Source organism: Salmo trutta, chromosome 37 (assembly GCF_901001165.1).
Source record: "Salmo trutta chromosome 37, fSalTru1.1, whole genome shotgun sequence".
NCBI classification, from domain to species: Eukaryota; Metazoa; Chordata; class Actinopteri; order Salmoniformes; family Salmonidae; genus Salmo; species Salmo trutta.
In genome coordinates, this window is record NC_042993.1 from 29,241,654 (window position 1) to 29,265,253 (window position 23,600).

General features: G+C 42.9%; 2 protein-coding genes across 3 annotated transcripts; one reads left to right on the forward strand and one right to left on the reverse strand.

The window, feature by feature from the left end:
* The first annotated feature begins 956 nt into the window (after positions 1 to 956).
* Positions 957 to 12,155, forward strand: LOC115177278 (cell division cycle-associated protein 3). Its single transcript, XM_029737907.1, has 6 exons — positions 957 to 1,064; positions 1,419 to 1,573; positions 8,995 to 9,115; positions 9,751 to 10,671; positions 10,758 to 10,837; positions 11,766 to 12,155. The coding sequence occupies exons 2-6, from the start codon at positions 1,436 to 1,438 to the stop codon at positions 11,856 to 11,858; spliced, it is 1,353 nt and encodes a 450-aa protein (XP_029593767.1). The 5' UTR covers positions 957 to 1,064; positions 1,419 to 1,435; the 3' UTR covers positions 11,859 to 12,155.
* Positions 12,156 to 12,755: 600 nt separating this feature from the next.
* LOC115177279 (guanine nucleotide-binding protein G(I)/G(S)/G(T) subunit beta-3) lies at positions 12,756 to 21,632 on the reverse strand. Of its 2 annotated transcripts, XM_029737908.1 has the most exons (10): positions 21,488 to 21,632; positions 17,655 to 17,777; positions 16,475 to 16,620; positions 15,891 to 15,899; positions 15,274 to 15,337; positions 14,915 to 15,077; positions 14,655 to 14,721; positions 14,171 to 14,372; positions 13,669 to 13,885; positions 12,756 to 13,437 (listed from the first exon to the last, which is right to left on the reverse strand). In XM_029737908.1, the coding sequence occupies exons 2-10, from the start codon at positions 17,709 to 17,711 to the stop codon at positions 13,331 to 13,333; spliced, it is 1,032 nt and encodes a 343-aa protein (XP_029593768.1). In that variant the 5' UTR covers positions 17,712 to 17,777; positions 21,488 to 21,632; the 3' UTR covers positions 12,756 to 13,330. The 2 variants fall into 2 exon arrangements, with proteins under 2 accessions (XP_029593768.1, XP_029593769.1); XM_029737909.1 differs by lacking the exon at positions 15,891 to 15,899.
* Positions 21,633 to 23,600: the final 1,968 nt, after the last annotated feature.

Genomic DNA, 23,600 nt, shown 5'->3' on the forward strand with positions numbered 1-23,600 from the left:
AGACCCAAATAGGACAAAAATACCCAGGATTAAGCTGCTTTTACAGCACAACACAGAAAATGGTAAATGCAGTTACTAGTATCTGCTGCAAGGACTACTTTGTATATAACTTCATGGGTTTATATACATCATTGAACTTGACTTATCTACTGCACAGATACAGTATTTTGCTATGGGCTCTTTCTATGGGTATAGCACAACCAAACATGTTCCTTCACATTCGTATTCCCATTCACCAGATAAGAATGCGGCTTTCAAATAACGTTGCACTCAGTGTTGCCAACACATTTTCAGGGTAAGTTGCTAGAGGCAGGTTGATTTGTTGCTAAAAGTTGCTAAATGACGTTGTGATGTCATTGCGTGATTACGTAAAACTACGTCATTACTCAAATTGACTGGCCATCTCGGCCAAAAATATGATTTGACATTGTTCAGGTACAGAGTCCCACTCTTTTCTGTAAAATTGTGATTGAGACATGTTGATTGATGTAAGTTCTGTTCAAGATCAAACATCATCATTGGGTTTGGCTCGTCGAACCCGTACTACTGCTGCTGCAGTCAGTCAACAATGCACTTTTGCAGCCAGGCACGTGTCTTGTGACTGAGTGTGTGACAGAGAAAATCGTTTTTGTGTCATTTAGACGGAGAATGCGTGCATTTTAGCATTTGAGTCACTTTTCGAAAGTTGCTAAAAGTTCCAAATACATTTTTAAAAGTAGCTACATTTGTTGCTAGGTGCTGTTTGAAAAAAAGTTGCTAAATCTAGCAACAAAATTGCTAAATTGGCATCACAGGTTGCACTGCACAACATTCAAGAGGCTGAAATTCAAATCCGCATTGCATGGTCAGGTCTTGTGTAGGTTTTAAACTTGTTTTCAGTAGCAAACCACGCCCATTTTAGAGGTCGTAGGTACAATCAGCCAATCTCTGTTGGGAAGGCGGTGGTACCAACTTCACTGATTGGCTGGTTTGAAAATAACTGGATGCACGCTTTTCGCAATTTAAATCCTCATGTTTTGCTTCGAAAAAGTGAAAGGATACTCACTTCAAGCTAAACGTTTAAGGTAAGTCATTGTTTGCTAAAAGCTACTTTATTACCTAGCAGATTCATGTGAATCGCATACAAATAATCGAAGAGCAAAAACCTTATTTTGTAGCTCGCTTCAAGATAACTTTGTTAAACTGAGTTTAGCCATCCGCAGACTTTAGTTAACGTGACTTGTTAGTTTGAGCAAGTTTGCCGAACCAATCGAACTTTTTTTAGCTATCCACAATAATTCTAAATTGCCTAATGAATGATTGTATTAATTTTATCTGGCTTCAAGAACACGTTAACTATTTAGCTAGATAGAAGACAAAAAACTCGCTTGAACTTTTTTAACGTAAACTTTTGTCTAACGTCTGTCTCCGGACATTAGGCATCTACTGAATCGTCATGGGATCCAGCGAGAGTAAGGTTGCTGTGGCCTCAACGCCCAAACATGACCACAGCCATCGCATCAAACACGACCGTCTCTCTCAACTTGTCGACCCACGGTCTCCATCTGTAGCCATTGACCGCACACCTATTCAGGTAACGGTAGCTGACAAGGGCCAGCGTTTTGATTTGAAAATAGTTTATTATTTAATACTTCTTAACTCATGCATTTAATTTGAATACTCTCATATCATGTGTAATTGTTCTGTTTACTGTATCCGTATTGTATGTATATTGTGTAAATTCCTGTCTAGTGTTTAACTTGCAGCACCATTTCACCAAGTCTAATTCTGGGTACATGTACTTGGCGAATAGAGCCCCTCAGTGGAGGTGTCATACAGGGAAATGGTTCCAATCGTTTTACATACATTTTTAGAAACCCTTACATTTTAAGGGCTGTGTTTCATGTAGGCTTACCCTGGCGTGACGTTTTGATAACCTTGCAAATCTCTCAACATTTGCCTGTATTTAACCCCCCCCCCCCCCCCAAAGAAATGAAATGCTAATGTTGCTATCATAAAGAACTACAAATGCCATGATCTCGAATAGACTGCTGAATCCAGGCAAATGTAAGAATTTCTGGATGAACTATCTAATGTTAGCTAAATGAAGTAGTTAAGGAGTAAATTGGCAACATTTCTTTAAATGGACAATTCTGAACTGTCTTGTGCAAATTTTAAATTGACAATACCTGTTAGCAAATGTGTCAGCTAGAGATGCCTTGCAGGGATTTGTAGTTTTGAATTATGCCTACTGTGACTCTAATTAGGATCTGAGTAAATGGTGCTGAAATATATTGATAAAAGTCTCCTTGTCAGAGATTTACATGGTTATCAAAATGTCACACCAGGGTAAGCTTACATGAAACGGTCCTTATTTTAAGTGTTTCTAAAATCCCCTATGGGGGAAATATGATTGGAATCATTTTCCTGTTTGACCCCTAGGTTTTATGGGTATTATGACACCACCACTGTGGGGCTCTTTAAAGGTGATTCTGATTCACTTCCTGAATTGGTTGTACACCAACATCAAATACACCCTTTTTTTAAATTATTTTATTTTTTTCCCCAATCTATGCTTCCAACATTACTAGATTGAACACAAAGATTACTAGAGGCGATAGGGCAGAGACACTACCAAAAGTATATGTGGATGCTTTCTCATCGAACATCTCATTCCAAAATCATGGGCATTACTAAGGTGTTGGTCCCGCTTTGCTGCTTAACAGCCTCTACTCTTCTGGGAAGGCTTTCCACTAGATGTTGCAACATTGCTGCGGGACTTGCTTCCATTCAGCCACGAGCATTAGTGAGGTGCGGCACTGATGTTAGTCGATTTAAGCCTGGCTCGCAGTCGGCATTCCAAAGGGTTTCTATGAGTTTGAGCTCAGGGCTCTGTGAAGGCCAGTCAAGTTCTTCCACACTGCTCTCGACAAACCACTTCTGTATGGACCTCGCTTTGTGCACTGGGGCAGTTGTATTTATAATACATTTCGCTCAGCCAATCAGCCATTTGTGTAAGTGCCGTGCTTGTTGAATGTCCTTCCCTATAAGCGTGCTAAGAGTTTGTTTTACAGTACAATAGCATTGTGTCTGGTCAAACACAATTTGAAATTGAAGATCTGCAAAATAGGAGTGGCAATATTGTCAGCTATTATCCTCAGTAATTTTCCATTGAAGTTGTCAGACCCCAGTGGTTTGTCATTGATAGACAACAATAATATTCACCTCTACCACACTCTACGGAATTCAAAAGTACAATTCTTGTCTTTCATAATGTAGTCAGATATACATGGATGTGTAGTGTCAGCATTTGTTGCTGGCACTAAGTGCCTAAGTTTGCAAATCTTGCCAATGGAAAAAAATCATTGTTTTTTGTGCCTTTTTTGCCCAACATCTCATTTAAGGTGTGCCAACGCTTTTTACTATTTCTTTATCATTTATTTCTGTCACATAGTATAGTTTAGTCACATGATTTCTCAATTTGCATTATGTTTGCCAATTGGTTGTACAGCCAGACCTATTTTCCATGCCTCAACCCTCTAATTTTTTACATTCCTTATCAATCCAAAGGTTTTTGTTTTTAATGGGTACATGCTTATTAGTAATTGGAATAAGCAATTTCATAAATGTGTCAAGTGCAGCGTCTGGTTGTTCCTTATTACAAACCACAGACAAGCAACTATATATTCTTTAGATAATCAACATAAGAATCACTACAAAACTTATTGTATGACATCTACACAATATTAGGCCCAGCCTTTGGAACTTTGGTTTTCCTAGATATGGCTACTATATTGTGGTCACTACATCCCTATGGGTTTGGATACTGCTTTAAAGCACATTTCTGCAGCATTAGTGAAGATATGATCAATATGTGTTGATTTCATTCCTGTGCTGTTTGTAACTACCCTGATAACCTGAACCAGGTTGCAGGCACTGGTTACAGTTTGGTGCATTTTCTTGAGTGGGCAGCTTGATGAAAGCCAGTCAATATTTAAATCACCCAGAAAATATAACTCTATCACATGCATTTCACACATGTTATCCAGATACTGACTTTTAGCACTTGGGCTATAGCAGCTTCCCACAAGAATGGCCTTTTAGGTGAGGCAGAGGAACCTGAAGCCATATTACTTCAACAGTATTTAACTTAAGATCCTATCTAAGCTTTATAGGAATGAGGTTCTGAATATAGACTGCATCGCCCCCATAGGCATTCGTCTTTTCAGTAGATGTTATAACCATGTATTGCTATCACTATCATCAAAGGTATTATCTAAGTGAGTTTGAGGAAGTCAGAATATGAATGTCCTCTGTTAGCAAGTTATTGACTTCATGAACCTTGTTTCTTAGCCCATATTAACATATGAAGCATATTATTAGCACTTATGGGATGCTTGATTGTTATTGCTTTACTGGGAAGCTTATCAGAAGTAGACTTGCTTATGTTATTTATATTGAATATGTACACAGTGAACTTCCTATTATGGGACTCCACCTCAGTGCTAACAGTAACTCTGGTTCATAGACCCATGATTACTGCATACAATAGCTGTAGGATCAACAATGTATTTTGGGAAGTTAGGGGGACATTTAAGTTACTTGCATTGTCTGCCAACTCCCCTCTGATAATATACATTTGATGCAGCTTTTTGACAACTGTGACACTGGTAGGGATTAACTGAGCTGGTCTTGGGGTCATTGATAAGTCATTGTCTCAACGCAGCCTCGAAATTATGATTTGGATGGACTCTGTCATTCCTGTAGGGGGGGTATGCCAAATACAAATGTGATTCACATTTTCAAACAGTCCATTTAGAATTTCCAATGAGGCTATACATTTGGATGATTGTTTTTCTCTTGCCTGAGTACCGTAATTTCCGGACTATTGAGCGCACCTGAATAGAAGCCGCACCCACTGAATAAAAAAAAAAAAATATATATATATATATATATATATATGAGAACATAAATATATATATGAGAACATAAATAAGCCGCACATGTCTATAATGTGATGAGAACTACATTGATTTGGGTTTCACTTATTGGGATTTGTGCCTTTCCTCAGCCACGGTGTGTTATCGTACTTTTGCACAAATCGATGAAACTTTCACTCTTATGCAATGAACCATGCCAATTAGAAAAATAAGCCACCGGGGTTTTTTGAGCGAGAATTAAGACAACTTAATGAGCTACCGAGTGGCTAGGACAGGCAAGCCCCATACTATTGTGGCGGACTTAATTCTTCCCGCTGCCGCGTATATGGCTGGGACAATGCTGGGGGAAAAGACCAAAAACTATACAGACAATGGTTTCATCAAACAACACTGTTTCACAATGCATCAGCGACATGGCAGGAGCTGTTTTGAAACAATTACTGCTTCGCATACAAGCCAGTGAATTCTATGCGTTACAGCTGGATGAGTCAACAGGCGTGGCGGGCCTGGCACAGCCCCTGGTATGTCCGTTATGTTTATGGGGGGTCAATTAAGGAAGACCTCCTGTTTTGGAAACCAGGACAACAGAGAATATTTTTAAAGTACTGAACAGCTTTCAAATCGAATCAAAATGTATTAGTCACATGCGACGTATTCAACAGGTGTAGACCTTATAGTGAAATGCTTACTGACGAGCCCCTAACCAACAATGCAGTTTAAAATGTAAAAAAAAAAAACGGATCAGAAAAGTAACAAGTAATTAACGAGCAGCAGTAAACTAACAATAGCGAGACTATATACAGGGGTGTACCGGTACAGAGTTAATGTGCGGGGGCACCGGTTAGTTGAGGTAGTATGTACATGTAGGTAAAGTGACTATGCATAGAGGACAACAGAGTAGCAGTGGTGTAAAAATGGGGTGGGCACTGCATAGAGTCTTGGGTAGCCATTTGACTAGATGTTCAGGAGTCTTATGACTTGGGGGTGGAAGCTGTTTACACTGAGGAGTACACCACATCAGTCATTGGCTTCATCAATAAATGCATCGATGACATCGTCCCCACAGTGACCGTACGTACATCCAGAAGCCATGGATTACAGGCAGCATCCGCACTGAGCTGCCGCTTTCAAGGAGCGGGACTCTAACACGGAAGCTTATAAGAAATCCCGCTATGCCCTCCGACAAACAGGCAAAGTGTCAATACAGGAGGAGTAAGATCGAATCGAACTACACCGCCTCTGACGCTCGTCGGCTGTGGCAGGGCTTGCAAATCATTAGACGTACAAAGGGAAGCACAGCCGAGAGCTGCCCAGTGACACGAGCCTACCAGACGAGCTAAACTACTTCTATGCTCGCATCGAGACAAGTAACACTGAAACATGCACTACTAGCTGTTCCCAGAAGACGGATCACGCTCTCCGACAGGCGACGTGCGTAAGACCTTTAAACGGGTCAACATTCACAAGGTCGCAGGGCCAGATGGATTACCAGGATGTGTACTGCGAGCATGCGCTGACCATCTGGTAAGTGTCTTCACTGACATCTTCAACCTGTCCCAGTCTAATACTAGCAAAACAGTCCTGTAGTTTAGCATCTGCTTCTCCTGACCACTTTTTATTTTTTATTATTCTAGTCACTGGTGCTTCCTGCTTTAGTTTTTGCTTGTAAGCAGGAATGAGGAGGTAATAATTATGGTCAGATTTGCCAGATCTATGGTCAAATTCCCCCCCCTCTGGTTGCACATTTAACATGCTGATAGAAATTTGTTAAAACAGGATACTTATTTTCTGCATTATGCAATGATATGGGCAGCGACCATGTAATGCTTTTACAACAGAAAAAAGTGCGCTGGTTATCAAGGGGCAAAGTATTGACACATTATTTTTGAATTGAGAGACGAGCTTAAAGTTTTATTTACCAACCATAATTTTCACTTGTCTGACCGCTTGCATGATGACGAGTTTCTCACACGACTGGCCTATCTGGGTGATGTTTTTTCTTGCCTGAATGATCTGAATCTAGGATTACAGGGACTCTCTGCAACTGTATTCAATGTGCAGGACAAAATTTGAGGCTATGATTAAGAAGTTGGTGCTCTTTGTCTGCATTAACAAGGACAACACACAGGTCTTTCTATCATTGTATGAATTTTTTGTGTGTGCAAATGAACTCAAGCTTATGGACAATGTGATATAGCGAACCACCTGAGTGAGATGGGTGCGCAATTACACAGGTACTTTCCCGAAACGTATGACACAAACAACTGGATTCGTTATCCCTTTCATGCCCTGCCTCCAGTCCACTTACCGATATCTGAACAAGAGAGCCTCATCGAAATTGTAAGAAGCGGTTCTGTGAAAATTTAATCAGAAGCCACTGTCAGATTTTTGGAATGGGCTGCGCTCAGAGTATCCTGCCTTGGCAAGTCGCGCTGTTGAGACACTGATGCCCTTTGCAACCACGTACCTATGTGAAAGTGGATTCTCGGCCCTCACTAGCATAAACTAAATACAGGCACAGACTGTGTGTGGAAAATGATTTAAGACAGACTCTCTCCAATACAACCCAACATTGCAGCGTTATGTGCATCCTTTCAAGCACAACCTCCTCATTAACCTGCAGTGAGTTATTCACCATTTTTGTTAACCAAATAAGGTTTTATATGTAAGCAAAATTATGTATTATTAATTGTGCCCAGGTCCTAGTAAGAGCTCTGTCACAACACGGCTTGTGGGAAGTGACAAACTCACACACATTTATTAAACTTAAGAATGAATCATGTGTGTGGCAGGCTTACAATGATGGCAAAAAAAAACATTTGCGAGTGCGGCTGACCCTGGTGCTAGAGGAGGTAGGCAGCTGGAGGTTGAATGTTTCAAGGGGTACGGGACTATAAAATGCTTGGGAACCACTGCTGTAGAGCATCTTCTGTTTCCAGAAGGTGTCGACATTATCTATCTATAAAAGTGATTCCAACAGAGCTACAGTAACCTTTTAGCCAGGTGTGTAATGCCAGTAGCCTGCTGAGTCTTTCACGCCTGCTTTTTTTTGGAATCTTTCAGTGCTAGAATCAGTTTTCAGAAGTTCTGAGCTAGCCCTCCAGATGTTGTTTCACCCCACATGGACTACGACAGCGTCAGCTCCCAGCATCGGTCGGAAGCAGCCTTGTAATGTCCTGTATTCGTGCTCCAGGATGGCACAGGGTTTTTACCCCGGGAACCAAAATATTTCTAAAATTAAGATGCCAATGACGACAGCTGGTGCAATGGCTAAGGAGGTCCAGCTGTTCTTTCGCCTCGAGTGGTTTCGCAAACCACTCAAGGGCGGTGGGGCCCGATGGACCCGAGCCAGCTGTAGTATCCATCGTGGATGATGATGAATGGGCTGGCTGTCTGAGGGTGGTAGCTCTGAGGATCTGAGCCCGAGGTAGAAGCCACCGGAGAGGAAGACCAAACAGAGGGCCGAGGCGCAGGTACCTCCGGATCCGATCTCTAATCAGAAGCCCCTAGCGAAGATGGTGCCGGAACCTCTGGATCCAGGGCGGCGACGCCGTTTCTGCTCTTTTTCCGGGCTTAACAGGAAAGAGCCTTCCCCAAACTGTTGCCACAAAGTTGGAAGCACAGAATTGTCTAGAATGTCATTGTATGCAGTAGTGTTAAGATTTACCTTCGCTGGAACTAAGGGGCCTAGCCTGAACCATGAAAAACAGCCCCAGACCATTATTCATCCTTCACCAAACTTTACAGTTGGCACTATGCATTGGGGCCGGTAGCGTTCTCCTGGCATCTGCCAAGCCCAGATTCTTAAGTCGGACTGCCAGACGGTATCAGTTGAATCATATTTTACCGTGTGTCTGTTTGTCCCAGTCAAACGTTTGGACACACCTACTCATTCCAGGGTTTTTCTCCATTTTTACTATTTTCTACATTGTGGAATAATCGTGAAGACACAACTTTTGAAATAACACATGGAATCATGTAATTATATTTGAGTTTCTTCAAAGCAGCCACCCTTTGCCTTGACAGCTTTACGCATGCATACATCGTGTAACAAGAATGTATTCATCTATTTCAGGTGGGTGGAACTGTCTCCTGTGTCCCAGTTGTGGTGGAGAGTGACTGCTCCATTCTAGCCAGCGACCCTCGGTCATCCTCAGTCGGTGTCACCCGCACCCCAATGAAGGACTCAACGAGAGGTAACTATCTTACCCAAGTGGCAAAGCTATCCAGTCAAGCACTGGAAGAAGGCCTAGGGTTGATTTTGGGTTTGGTTAGAATGATTTATTTTAACAGGGAGTCCTGCTGAGACCAGCTCTCTTTCTCAGATGATCCCTAAATACATCAGAATAACACCAACTGGGTTTGACATGGGGACGGCATCCAGTTTCTTTGACTGTAGAAACATTAAGGCGTCTGCATACTAGGTTCGATTTGTTCCTAGCAGCACTCAGCTAGGTGACGTGAACATCTCTGCCTCGCATACTCCCTTTAAAATTTTTTAAAAAAAAATCTTCGCTTGAAAAACTGGACTGCGATAGTACTGTTTGTCCCTTTTTGAGATATAATAACTACTATAAACTTCCTCAATAGTCAGAATGAATCTTAAGAACTCAAATTTGTAATAAATGTTGACGTTTTTGCAGAGGAGATCTTTGTCACGCAATTTTACATCTAACTGATGTTTGGTGCAGTATTTCTCAACGTTGGGGACTCAGCAGAGGCTACCCCTGCCCTAATCTGTAGATGCAGCATTGCCCTTTCAGTACATTTTCAAAAATCTTTTTGTCAGTTATTTTATTTTAAACTTGACTTTTTTTTTTTTTTCCTCCAGTGACAGTTGGCTCCTTCGCCCGTTGCCTCGACATGCTCCTCCACGGTGACTCTGTAGAACTAGTTGCCCCTGTGCCCTTTAACAAGTTTCTCAACCTGGAGGAGGAGGAGGCAGTGGTGGAGGGAGAGTTGGGCTCCAGTGAGCCCGTTCTCTCTCCTCAGCCATTGCAGGTCTCAGGTGACATGATCCAGCCATCTCCCCAGAGCGTGACTAGTCATACGCTTCTCATCCAGAGCCCCTTCGTTCTCGTGGGGGAGGCCCAGATAGAAGTCGAAGCCGATTTCACTCTGGAAGAAGCCGAAGAGGCCAAAGAGTCTTCACTACACAAGCGCCTGAGTATGAGCTTGATCACCTGCCACGATGGTGTCACCCCATCACCGACCTTCGCCGAGGTGCACTACGACAGCCCTGCGTCACCTCTCCCTGAGAACGCTGCTGCTGAACTCCACAAGGACGAACCTGACCACGCGTATGCCCTTCCCTCAGTCACCTCTGACCCTACACAACCTCTGAACCCCATGGCTGAACCATTCATCCCCACCGTTACAGACTTCACTGAAGTCACTGTTGCTACGGAGATGCCTAAAGTGGAGGTCCCAACACCAGTGGAGGAGCCAGTGATGCCTGTCAAACAAGAGTCGCCTGTTGTACCATCCACCACAACCACTGGCCCAAGCCCCAGTGTGAGCCAGCAGCGGTCCCAAGCCACTGGGATCCGCTGCCCCACATTTGACACCAAGAGCCCCAGTCAAGTGGTGTTCAAGCCCCAGTGGCTAGGGAAGGGCTTCGGGGCCACAGGGGTGAGGGCCAGAGGGAGAGGAGGCAAGGGGGGTTTGTCCACTTCACCACTCTCTGTCCAGGTTGGAAACAAGAATGCAGCCAATGAGAACAAGGGGCAGTCGGTCAAACCGAAGCAGAGAGGTACGTGGGTGTTTCATTTTTTGCAACATTTCCTGTGATTTTAAATGTTTGTTTTAAAACGCTTTCTCTCCGCTCCCGTGTGGCAGACAAGGCACTCATGGCTGAAGGCCGCTCCCCTCTGCAGATGCTCAAGGAGACCAACTCCCCCCGGGAGCAAGCTACACAGGTATATAGATGGTGTACAGTAGGGCTGTGACAGTCATGGTATTTCAGATGGTTATTGGTCACCCATTCAAGTCAATGATGTCATAATGGTTGCACTGGCGGCCGTTGTGAGGTCGTCACTATCTGGGAAAGCGGTAAAGCCGAAAAACCTGTATTCAAAAATGTCTTATTTTTAACCCAACCTTAGCCACACTGCTTACTTTAAGCCTAAACCAAAACTTGAATTAAGACCAAAAAGCTACGTTTTGACTTTGCCACTGGCCCAACTAGTGGGAACCCCATTGCGAGTGTACCCATCAATATGTGCTGTGATTTGTTGATTCAACTCGACTGACATAACAAAAAATACATTCAATTAAATGGTGACATCTGTTAACATTAATTTGAATGATCATTATATGGAACACATGGAAATGATTGCATCACAATACCAGGCAGCCGTTGCTGCCTGTACCAATGGGTTTACCAGTCAAATTGCCAGGATCAGAGGTTGCAAGCCCATTCCATGTGTGCTACAAGGCCTTGCTGAAACGAGCAGAGTTTCATCACGTTGTAAAGAGTCCATGTTACTGCGGAAACTGACTCGACTGCCCGGCAGTCCCGTCTTCAGTCAGCTGTCCGTTCCACAGTGATACAAATAAATGGTTTTTGAAGAGACACTAATTATATTTTCATGACTGTCTTCATCCATAAGTCTGTTATACGGTAATTGTGCCAGCCCTAATGTACACACTATTCCCTCAGATGCAAGTACATGTGCAGTTCCCTATCTCACTCTTGCCATCATTTGTTCATTTCTGCACACACTAAAGCCTAAGGAACAGGATTGATCTATTTGGTGGGTCAGGAGGAAAAGGAACAATCGCAACGGCTTTTAAACCTGTGGTCTAACTGAAAGCTTCTGTCTCTCTTCCCTCCCTGCCCATCAGGTGAAGCTGAAGGTGTCCACCCCAGACAGACAGAGGCTGGGTCAGATGGACCGGAGAGTCCTGACTGTGTCCATGGACAAGGAGAACAGATAGACGGAACGTTGCAGAAGAACATGCACAAACACTAACTGGCCAGTGTACAGAACTTTGCCATTTTTCTATATCTTTCTAAAAACAAGCCTTTTTAAGTGTACAGCTTTCTTTTTTTCTCTCTTTTTTTTTTTAAAGTGACTTTTTCAAACTGCTAACAAATTATCATTAGTGTACGTTGCTTTTGGAAGTGTCATCGATATGATTTGTCTGACTGTTTCTTTGCATTTATTTCAAATGTCCATATCAGTGTTTTTGCTATCCTGTCCTTTATGTAAATAAATTTGCTTTTAATCCTAATCTGTTTTTTTATGCTCTTAACTGGAAAACACCTTTATGGGGGGGGGGGGGGGGTGGTGACCCCTCAGCGTCTTCCTGGTCTTTTAGATAGATAAGTTAGAAGCAGGATTACATGTTTTTATTAATCTTAAAGTGCTAAGTAAAGCCATACCTTAAGTGTAAGAAAAGCGCCTTATGAATTTACTATATGCACAGTGTTCTGATGGTAAAGGCAGGCTGTCCAAATTGTCAAGTGTGTGTGATGCGATTTGAAAAGAAATTGTCACTTCACATTGAGTTATTGTGCTGTACAGGGTTGCCACTGTTTTGCTTGCACGACATTGGTAAAACAAACCACGTGTGTAGCCATTACTGTCACTTAGCTATACACAGCCAGGTAAGGTTTAAACTCCTCCAGTCCTCTGACAAATGTGAAATATTGTGGTCTTGTGCATTTTGTCTTTTTATTTATTTGTCAGTGAACCATAAGATCTATATCGTCCAGCCAACAGTTTACCGAGAGCGCTTATGCCTAGCCATGGGGAAGTAGGCCAATAGATTATGGTAAACTTATCCTTTTAAACACGTACGTAAACTTTCAGACATACTCATGTAGAAATCTGCAGGCTAAACAATTTTATTCTAATGTGACCATAAAAATAGAAAAAAACGTAACTAAACAAGGGAATTCTAACCAACACAAACATCCGCTTGAAACAAATTAATGCTTACATATTCATCCTCTGACGAGCATTTTAACTCGTCTCAAATATAAAAGCATGTAACGTCCTAGTTATTGTAAACCTACACAGTCTATCAGTGGTAATTTATTTTGTGATCATATCCTGTTATTTCATCCAAATCTCTACTGTTTCCATTTGGCAAATGCTCTTATGACCTAGGAAATATATTCATGTAACGCTAGAATTCAGTTTGAACCTTGACATAAAATCGATCATGTTTTTCTACAAAAGTCCCCCCGCCTAACTCTAAACTTGAGTAGGAAGAGACGACAGACTCTCGTCACAATTCTTCTCTCAAATCGAATAAGACTTGGCACAATAAAAATAAATAACCTTTAACCCATGGCTTCCTAGTCTCCCTCTCTTCAAGCTACCGGGTTTTCATGATATTCTTCCTCTATTCCCCTCTCCTTAGTCTTTCGTTCTGTCTGTTCTCTAGACTAGAGGACTGGCTCAGTTCCATATCTTCAGGAAGCTGTCCCAGGATCCTGTGCAGCATGCCATTCCGTCCGAGGATACTCCGATGCAGCTCACCCTGTTGTCATGACCAGCCAGCACTCCTGAACCATGAAGAGAATTATGTCAGTATAGAATGTATGCAAATATTATGTTTGCCTACATTGCATCCACATTTTCTCTCCCTCAATTTCTCCCTTCGTCCCACTCGCATCCTCCTTTCTCCTCTCACCATCCCCTCTACTTACCCACACTGTCTCCCTCTTTCTCCCTCCAGCCCCCCCCCCTGCATACTCACCCACACTATCTCCCTTTCTCTCCCCCTCCGTACTCACCCACTCTCTCGGCTTTAAGCATGTCCCAGATGTTGACGTTGAAGTCATCGTATCCGGCCAGTAAAAGGCGGCCGGAGAGGGACGGGGCGAGGGAGGTCACTCCACACATGATGCCTGAGTCCTGGTAGGTGATGAGCTCCTGGTCTGCCCTCAGGTCGTACAGCTTACAGGTGGCATCGTCTGAGCCCGTTATAACCGCATTACCATTGGGGAAGAACTGGACAGAGTGGAGAGGTCAGAGCAGTGGTCTCTCTAACTGTGGTTCTGGAGAGCTACAGAGCAGGTGTAAGCTTTTGTTCACCTCATTAAATGAATCAACTGTTTGAGCAACCAGTTGCATCAAATACATTTTTTGGGATATTGTACGTTTTGATAAGTGCTTTTTAAAAGCTTAAATTTGTAAAAACTTGGAAGTCTTTGTTTGTCCATGTGAACTGCCGGGTGCAGTGCATCTATCAGAATACTAAACAATGAATAAATGCTGGGGGTCCTCTGTCCTCACCCCGATGGCGTTGATGTCACTCTCGTGGCCGCTGAATGTCTGTCTGCAGGCGGCTTCCCTGATGTCCCACAGTTTGGCCGTGAAGTCACACGCCCCCGAGATGAACATCTTGAAGTCGGGGGACACGGCCAGGGACATGCAGTCACCCAAGTGGCCCGCGAAGATGGTCTTCTCTGTCCCTGTCTCAATGTCCCATAGAACACTATAAAGTTTGGACAGAGGGAGGGAATAGGAGGAGAGGATGGATGTAGAGGTGGGCAAAGAAGACCGCAGGGACATGGTCAAAGAAGAGAGGGTTGCGATGGAAGAATGTTTAGGACACCATTGCAGAAAAGTAATAGATAAGACTGCATATCAAATGAAGGGTACCGTATAAGCCATAGAATTAGAATGACATGGTAGCATTAACAGATTGGACTGATCTCTGGTCAGTAACCCTTTATTGCACACCAGACTCATAGAGACTCCATCTCTATGACCTTACCAGGTGCAGTCGCCAGAGCTGGTGATGATCTCACTGTCGCTAAGGAAGCGACAGCAGGACAGGTAACCTGGGAAATAAGAGAGAGCACCATCAGAGCCATACAACACAAGCATGCGAGATTGCTGTATTGGATAGACTATATAAATACTACCTCGTATGTTCTTACGTTGTGTTTGATCGAAATGACTCATCGTTAAACTCGTTGCCAGTAATGCAGTCTTAATGAATGCAAATAGTGGGGTAAGTGTCGAGTGTGGTACCTGTGTGTGCGGCCAGCTCACGCATGACCTTGACGTTGCCGTCCTTGCCCTTGAGGTTGTAGATGGAGCACATGTTGTCGAGACCGCCACACGCCACCATGTTCCCTGAGGGCGCGTAGGCACACGTCATCACCCACGACGACTTCAGAGGGATGGCGCTCACCTGAACAGAGAAGGAAAGTGATTCCTCACGGGGACCAGTGTGTGTGCATGCCTGTCACACCGCATTTGCCAATGTGAGCACTTATATGAGCACTTGATATTACAGTATATTGTCATTACATGCCGTATTCATGCAAAAAACACTGTCCCATGACCAAAACTCCCCAGACTGTAAACCCAGACGCAGTCTGCCATACCTTGTTGGTGGTCAGGGTGTCCCATACTATCAGCTTTCCATCTTGAGAGGCACTGACACACAACCTGGTAGAGAGAACAAGACCGGTGTAGAGACAGACAGAAACAGAGAAAGAGCGAGACAGAGTACAGTAAAAGATCCAAGGACCTGCAGCAGCTCAAGGTAGACAGATCGATAATAGATACAGAGACTCTTTTGTCCCAATGGCAGTCCGTCTTTAACATGACTGATCTAAAAAGACATGACATGGTAATTGACTAATGCTACTGCACTTGTTCCTATTGCCAGGTGTTTCCAGCACAAATGATGACGGGGATGTCGATGCTGGTGATGATGATGATAATGATGATGATATTGTGTGCTGTGTAGTTATGTCTAGCCACTATGGAGGAGTATGTGTGAATATGTTGTGTGTTAAGTGTTCACAGTTGCCAAATGAGTTCCCCATTGAGGGACAATAAAGTTGTATTGGATTGTATTGTCTTAGACATAGAGAGGCATTGTTACAGAACCTCTTAGCCCAACACTGGTTCAGTTAGTAAAAACTCTCTTTAGACCCACCAAATGTAGGATACCCCAAGTATTGTAAACCCAGGAAAAGCTAATAAGCTTACTAACTTGCTACAACTGAGAAAGAGAAGAGATGAGATGAAATGAGAATATAGGGAGAGGTAATGAGAAGGAGAGAAGACAAAATGAAAGAAGAAAAGGTGGGTTAGTGCACATTGAAGTTACAGTATCAGCAATAATTGATTGATTCAGGGACAGTGTCGGTTTAAAGTGTTGCCAGACTGTCAGTCAAGTGTTTCCTGGTTCCACTAATTCGTCCAATTAAAACAAGCTATGGGATTGCAACGCCAATCCAATTAACCAATAAACACAGAGCACCACATGATGCCAGTTTTAAACCATAGCAGTATTTGTCACAGCAATTTGTTTGAATGAATGGATGAGCAGATGAATATATATGTTACATAATGACATGATAGAACTAACAGAAATGATTGAATGAATACTTAAATACTTGAACGACTCAACAAGCAATTCTCAGGAAAAGAGTACAGGCTAGAAGTATGAAGGGTCATTGTCTACTTTGAGCTAGTGGTCCTGTATGTGTGTGTTTGTGTGTGTGTGTGTGTGTACGTTTGTGTGCCTGTTTGTATGTGTGTGTGTGCTCTTGTATATGGCGTATGTGTGTTTACTTGGTGTCAGTGCCCCAGTGCATGGCATAGATCTTGGCAAGGTGACCCCTCAGCGTCTTCCTGGTCTTCAGCTGGACACGCCCCACCAGCGTCGTCCCAGCAACCGCCTCCTGCAGGGTGGTGTCCTGCACTACCTTTCGGGCCTCCTGTAGAGGGATGGTTGTGTATGGTCAAGTTATGGTTATAATAACTATGGTCCACTTAACTATGGCTAAAACCACTGTGATAACGATTGTAATTTTCAAGGTGTGCTATTGCTGCTGCAACCTGGTCTCAGAAGAAAACGTATTACATATGACTAAACTGCTGTTTACACCTACTCCTCCTGCCTTTGGACGAACAGAGCGGTCAGGGGTGGGGATGTATGGTCATAACTGTTGTCATAGATATGACTATGACTGTGGTGTTATGAACACCTATACACCTTACTGTCCAGAGAATCAGAACAGTTAGGATTTTATATTATTGTATTAGGATCTCTTTTAGCACAAGGGCTAGTTTTCCAAGAGTTCTTAAGAAATGTAAAAAAAAAAACTTAGAAAAACAACAAAAGCTAAAATAAAAGGACAAAAACACAAAGTTTCACATCCCTATTACCTAGACATATTACGAGTAACACCCCCCAGCCCCTCCCCCCTCCTTCCCCCCACCCGCATACTTCATGTCCACATATGGATTTAAATACTCTAGTCGTTCAATACATTTTACGAATTAATCTCTTAAAACAACTCGTTTTTGTCAAGAAGTTCAAGGACTTCACTGCCCTGAGGTAAAAGATCTTTTGCCCAGTTCTAATGTGGGTTTTGGTGGTATATAGGTGGCCTTTGGTGGTCTATAGGATGAGGATTCTTGTTCAGTTTATGGTTGATGATCATGGTAAAATTTTCAGCAAAAGGCAAATAGTAAAGTACTAGCATATGAGAGGAACACAGGCCGGCGTTATATTCGCACTAGTGATTGATTATTGCCAAGCAGTTAGAAAGGAGATCCAGCATCCGGAGGGCTGCCAGTTTGAATCCTGGGTCTGACTGGGGAAAAAATGGGCGGGAAGTGAGCTGGCAAATAGAGTGTTGCTGGTATCAAATCCTTGAGTTAGAAGCGGAAGTCAAAATCTGGTTGGATCCAGTGTGCAATTGACCAATAATGTGATCTTCATCTGAATTATTGATTGATAACTGACAGTGATCTGATCTTTGAGGTTGTCCGCCTCCTTTCGCAGCTCCTCCATTTCGCCCATGGCAACGGTTGGTAAGCGTCGTCACCGATGGAGACAGGAAGGGAAATCAGGTGAGCAGACGTAATCCTGGGGAAGAGAGGGAGGAATAAATGTAACATTGCATTTTATCAGTTCATTATCCATTCTTCTCACTGTAATGTCAATGTCTGTTACCTGTATACAGCAACACATTAGATATTTATGTGTGTTACCAGCTTTTTAGATCAAGGTCTACCCACTCTTTTCTTTGTTGTTTAGCTACTGTTTTGCAATTCAAACCTCCCTCAACTACTTTGCAAACCCTCACAAACACAGGCGCACACACACACACACACACCAAATACCCATACACTCACAAACCCACACCCATAGTCAAACAAGCTCACTTGCACAGATATGCATATGCACACACACACATGCACGCGCACACACATACATACAAGCGTGCAACTATATGAACTAGTTAATATAACTCTTACTGCATATACACGAACACACTTTCCCATCGTGATTGTAAACTCAAACCTGTACGGTGCATCATCTTCATACTAACGCTTCTCTTGTTGGATGTCTCTCCTCATGCTTATTATACCAGCTAAACAAACACAGTATTTACTCTGCCCTTTTCTATCTCAATATACTTTAGTGCCATAGACTTTGAAAGCGTTCCGATCTTACGTCAGCCCTGAAAGCGCTTATGTTGTTGGGATTCCAGTGATATCACATCACAGCGCTCTAATGATGCAAATAATCCTGTCGACTGAATCGATGAGGACTGAATTGTTTTTTCAATGACCAAAATATTCTCAGGTTAGGCCTGCTATACGGTAAAGACAAAAAGTAGGGATCAGCTATCTCAAGTATCTCTGTCACATTATCAAATGGGGAACTTTATAACTGGCAATGGCATCAGACTATTTTCTATGAAATCAGATGATAACCTTTACTTTAAAACACTCTAAACATGATAATCACATAACACAACATTTCATGTAACATCCACGCATCTAATAACATAGTTGCATAATATTTGTGACAGATTCAATTATTTGGATCTTACTCTATCTTACCTTGAAAACTACCAGGAGAAGAAAACTCAAAACCCTATATCCCTGGCTTTGATCGTGTTTCTTTGCTGCAATCTCTCTCTCTCTCTCTCTCTCTCTCTATTTGTCTAAAGTGTCTCTGTCAAATCTCATTACCAAATTAATTTGCCTCTCATTTGTTTGAGGAGAAAGGTAGAGGGAGAGAGAAGAGGCAGTGACTCAGAGGAAGATATTCACTGTCTATTGTTCCTTGCTGTCCCTATCTGTCTAGTACTGTAGGATACATGCATGTGTGAAAACACTGTAAATCGTATGTCTAAATATAGAAATGCCTGAAACAATTAACCCTAAGGCGATTGCATCCATCTCAAGTTAGCTGCGCTCATAGGTGTCCTGCTCCCTCACCTAAAGGGAGTAGGATCCACAATGGTCACCTTATCTAGCCTTCATCTGATTTAGGCCACATATTTGGTTCCCTGACAAAATTACGTTTATAAATAGTACTAACCCAATAAAACGGGACCGTTTTTTAAAAAGTGTTTCAACTGTGCTATTGCCCTTTTGCCATCCTGTCCCTGAGACCCCGGCCTGCCGTTGTTGCATGTGATTAAATGGCTGCTAGAGGTTGTCGCAGAGTGGAGTGCATTAACACAGAGGGAGAAGGGGGGGGGAGAGGTAGGGAGGGAGGGGGAGAGAGAAGGGGGTGGGCCTTGTGTAGAGGCAATGCAGGAGAGAGTGAGTTTAAATCCTAGTGGCTGAAATTTTAAAGGAAGCCTTTTGATTCAAATCTGCTCTCATCCGATTACTGACTGCTCTTTGCATCTGGATAAGAGGTGGAGAGAGGGAGGGGCGTGATGGAGAGATGAGAGAGGGAGGGGGAAACTAGTGGTGGCGCATGAGAGGGAGGGAGAAGGGAGAGAATGGGGTGGTTAAAATCTAAGATAGGGTGAGATGGGTGATTTCTGTATGAAATGGGCAATGAACTTGAGCTAGTGATTGTAGGAATGTGTAAGTCAGATCTTGTTTTCTCGCTGTAAATGTTTCACCTTTTCACTATTGACACACCATTAGTATTGTGCCACGTACTATTAGGCAGATTGAAAAAATGTTAACAGTGACCGGCTGGCCAAACCTTAGTGAGAATTTAGCACTAAAAACAGACGTTTCTCAGAATGGGACTGAAGAACTGTTTCCAATTTGTTGCAAGACACTTTAGTTTTGATTTGAACGACGACGCCTTGGACTGTATTTCCGTGCTATGAAAGGGTCTAACACAAAGTACCACGTTTCAGCACCTATGCCAACTAGACGCCCACAACACTAGTGATACCGCCGGCAGAGAATCAAATGTATTCAGGATGAATCAGAGGAAACACTGTACAATGCTCTTCAAAAAACGAACAAACACTAAAACAAAGGATGTGATCATTCAAATGGACTGCGTTTAGACAGGTGGCGCAATTCGGATTTTGTTTTCCCACTAATTGGTCTTTTGACCAATCACATCAGCTCTGAAAAAAAAGAATATCTGAGGTGAAAAGATCTGATGTGATTGGTCAAGACCAATTAGCGGAAAAAATATGAGATTTGGGCTGCATGTGTAAACTGTCTGTCAATGGGAAAAAATCCACTTAGAAGATACAATTAATGTTATCCTTTAAGATTATCTGTAAGCAGAGTAGTGCAATAGCAATATTACATGCATTATAATATATAAATCATATGTAAATCCTTGTTTTGATAAAAATGTAAAACATTCAATTCAACATATCCAATCCAAGTTAGTGTTGTTTTTCCATGTGATCTCCAAGGAATCGACCATGCTGCCATACTTCTTCAATTAAATTCCCTACCATGTTATCGAGAAGAAAATGGATTCATAGATTTTACAGTATCGATAAACTGTTATTTGTCGCCATTAAACGGCACCCTCGTCATAGTGCTATCAAATGAAATTGAGACTTATCCCAACAGATCCACTCACTTTGATTATATGAGAAAATCAGGACACACTCAATCCAGAACTAGAAGTATTTCTACACTCCCCAAACTGATCTGGCAGCAGCAGGTAGTTTAGCGGGTAGTCCTTTCCTGCAGTTAATTACCAAAAGTGCCCTCTTTGACCTCATGGCTGGAATATTACTCATATTTTTCATCATTTCATCATTAATAAAGATGATGTCAAAAAACCTCATGACGATCCAGTGTTTCTATGTCAAACAGCGCTGTTATGTTTCAGTCTTCTGTGATGTATATAAAGTGTAATATTGGGATGCAAACTTAAAATGTAATACATTTCAACTCTATATCTGACATGGTACAGATGTCTTATTTTCTTTAAGCCCATAACCATGTGTGTGAGGTGTATACTTTTGTTACAAAGTAGATTTGTTTAAGACCACCAAGAATCACTCTGGGTGACCCTGATTTAGCCCACTGCAGTAAAAGGTTAAGAGCATTGGTCCAGTTACCGAAGGTCGCTGGTTTTAATCCTGGAGCCGAATAGGTAAAAAATATGTTGATGTGCCATTGAGCAAGGCACTTACCCAAATTGCTCCTGTAAGTCGCTCTGGATAAGTGTCTGCTAAATGACAAAAATGTACAAATCTGGTTCAACCAAGAGCTCCATATACAGCGCTACTGTGACCAGAGGGTTTCACTTACACATCTATTCACATATCCAATCAAAAACTATAAATAAAGAAAACAACAATTGAGGTGTAAAATAAAAATGTATGGCTTCCAACTCACCAAAGAAGGAGGTTCTCCAGTGGGTTTCTTAACCTGTTCTCACTTTTCAGGGTCCCTCCGTTTAGTTGTCATATGTTTACTCTTCTTCTGTTACTAGATGTTTTTTATTCAGTTTTCCTGTCCCACACAGAATGGATATTCCACTCTCTTGCTCTCTCTCTCTCTCTCTCTCACTCTCTCTCCTGTGAGGAACAGATGAGGATTGGAGCGGATGAAGAGAGATCAGGGATGAGGGGATAAATCCAGCGATGGACAGAGAGAGAGAGGGTGGGTGGGGGGTGTGAGAGAGGGAGACAGAAAGAAGAGAGAGCAAGAAACAGAGAGAAAGAGAGAGGGAGAGCGAGAGGGAGAGAGAAAGAAAGAAAGAGAAACAGACAGAAGGAGAGAGTGAGGGAGAAACAGAGAGAGAGTGGGAGACATAGCGGGAGAGAGAGAGAGAGAGGGAGGCAAGCAAAGCACACCAAACAAGGTGGGCAATCGTGTCATGGGGTCAAAAGACAGGAACCGGTCCTGCATTAATAAAAAATAAAATAAAACATGCACTCCTGGATATGGCTTTTTATGGTGTGGTGTGAAAGCCTGTGACTGGCAGGGGCTTCAGTGTTTTGTAAACTTGAGAAAAGTCTAATATTAGAAAAGCCAGCAGCACAGACACAGACAGATGGGGACCAGACGAGGGGACATTGGTGACACATCGCAGGCCAGGGGAGAGAAGTTACTCTAGTACACCTGCATGTATGAACCTCTAAGGCCAGCACCTCAACCTGCCTAACTATGACCTGATGAAGATACACATTTGCTACAAAGCCACATGGGTAAGAATAGAGTAGATTTGATTGTCCTCTGAGAAGGACATTCTCTTTCACAGGCGTACCATGGTTCATAGGTGTGGTCCGTAATTCTGTATTTACGGCGCTTTTATATGTGCCACTTTTCATGGTCTCAATGAGCTACATTATTCTGTTCAAAAACATGCATCAAGGAAGGCAACTTGCTAAAAGTGAGACACAGTAAAAAGGAGATCAACAGAAAGAGTGTCCAGGGGGTGTGAGAGAGAGAGAGAGAGAGAGGAAACAACCACAGCGAGTAAGGGAGACAGGCAGAGCGAAAAAGAGAGAGAGAAGTTTCACTACATTGCCCTTTGACTTTCTGAACTTATCTTCACATGGATAGTATTAACCCAGTACTTCCACTCTCTCTCGCATGCTCAAATAGCAACAGGACTCAGTGAGCGAACAGACACTCTCCTTTTTCTGACAGCGCTGACGCTGGATTCAGGGGAGAGACCGAGAGAACGTGAGAGAGAAAGAGAGCTGGAGAGCAAGAGGTATGGCGGGGCATTTGGGAGAACCAGCGTGGGGCCGAGAATTATAATCTATTAAGCTTTGTGTGGTCGTCTCTATTGGTCTCGCACATTCAGCTAAGCTACACGCGCCAGCAGTGAGCCTGCAGAGCAGCTTTTGGCTGCAGTAGGGATGTGACAGCCAGGACAGAGCACTGAGCCTTCTGTTGCTCTGTGATGCTTTACAGCATAATTATAATACTACAGCCATTAGCAGCCCACTGTCCCTCTCTCCAAGTCTTAAACAAAAGGGAAGGGGGAGGATGGGATTAAATGTAAAATCACACAGCCAGAGGAATCAGCCGTCAACAAACAACCTGGGAAGACACAGAAGTGAAAGCCTATCTAATACTAGACTACCCTGTCTCGGGCAGTCGTTGCGCTACTTGTATGCCTGTCTTTATTTGTCACCTTTGACCAATGTGCTTCTATAGTGTGACGGCAGTAACCAACATTGATATGACAGGATCACTTGACTTGACAGTATATAGTATCAAAAAGGGTTCAATCAAACCGGCCTTACTGTAGCTAATGTCTGCTTAAATCTTAATAGGACATACTGAAAACGATATATGGATATGGACATGCCTCAATTTGTCAGGGCATGGACGCTACAAGCTGTCGAAAGCGTTCCACAAGGACGCTGGCCCATGTCGACTCCAATGCTTCCCGCAGTTTTGTCAAGTTGGCTGGATGTCCTCCTGGTGGACCATTTTGATACACACCGGAAAACGGTTGAGCGTGAAAAGAACCCAGCACCGTTGCAGTTCT

Bases quoted from the DNA above. Each gene is read 5' to 3' on its own strand.
- LOC115177278 (XM_029737907.1), top strand. From the start codon at position 1,436: ATGGGATCCAGCGAGAGTAAGGTTGCTGTGGCCTCAACGCCCAAACAT. The intron at 10,672-10,757 runs GTACGTGGGTGT...CCCGTGTGGCAG, and splicing joins GGTCAAACCGAAGCAGAGAG to ACAAGGCACTCATGGCTGAA. The intron at 10,838-11,765 runs GTATATAGATGG...CCTGCCCATCAG, and splicing joins CCCGGGAGCAAGCTACACAG to GTGAAGCTGAAGGTGTCCAC.
- LOC115177279 (XM_029737908.1), bottom strand. From the start codon at position 17,711: ATGGGCGAAATGGAGGAGCTGCGAAAGGAGGCGGACAACCTCAAAGAT. The intron at 16,621-17,654 runs GTCAGTTATCAA...ATCCCTCTACAG, and splicing joins ACCTCAAAGATCAGATCACT to GAGGCCCGAAAGGTAGTGCA. The intron at 13,886-14,170 runs GTGAGGACAGAG...CACTCTGTCCAG, and splicing joins GTGACATCAACGCCATCGGG to TTCTTCCCCAATGGTAATGC.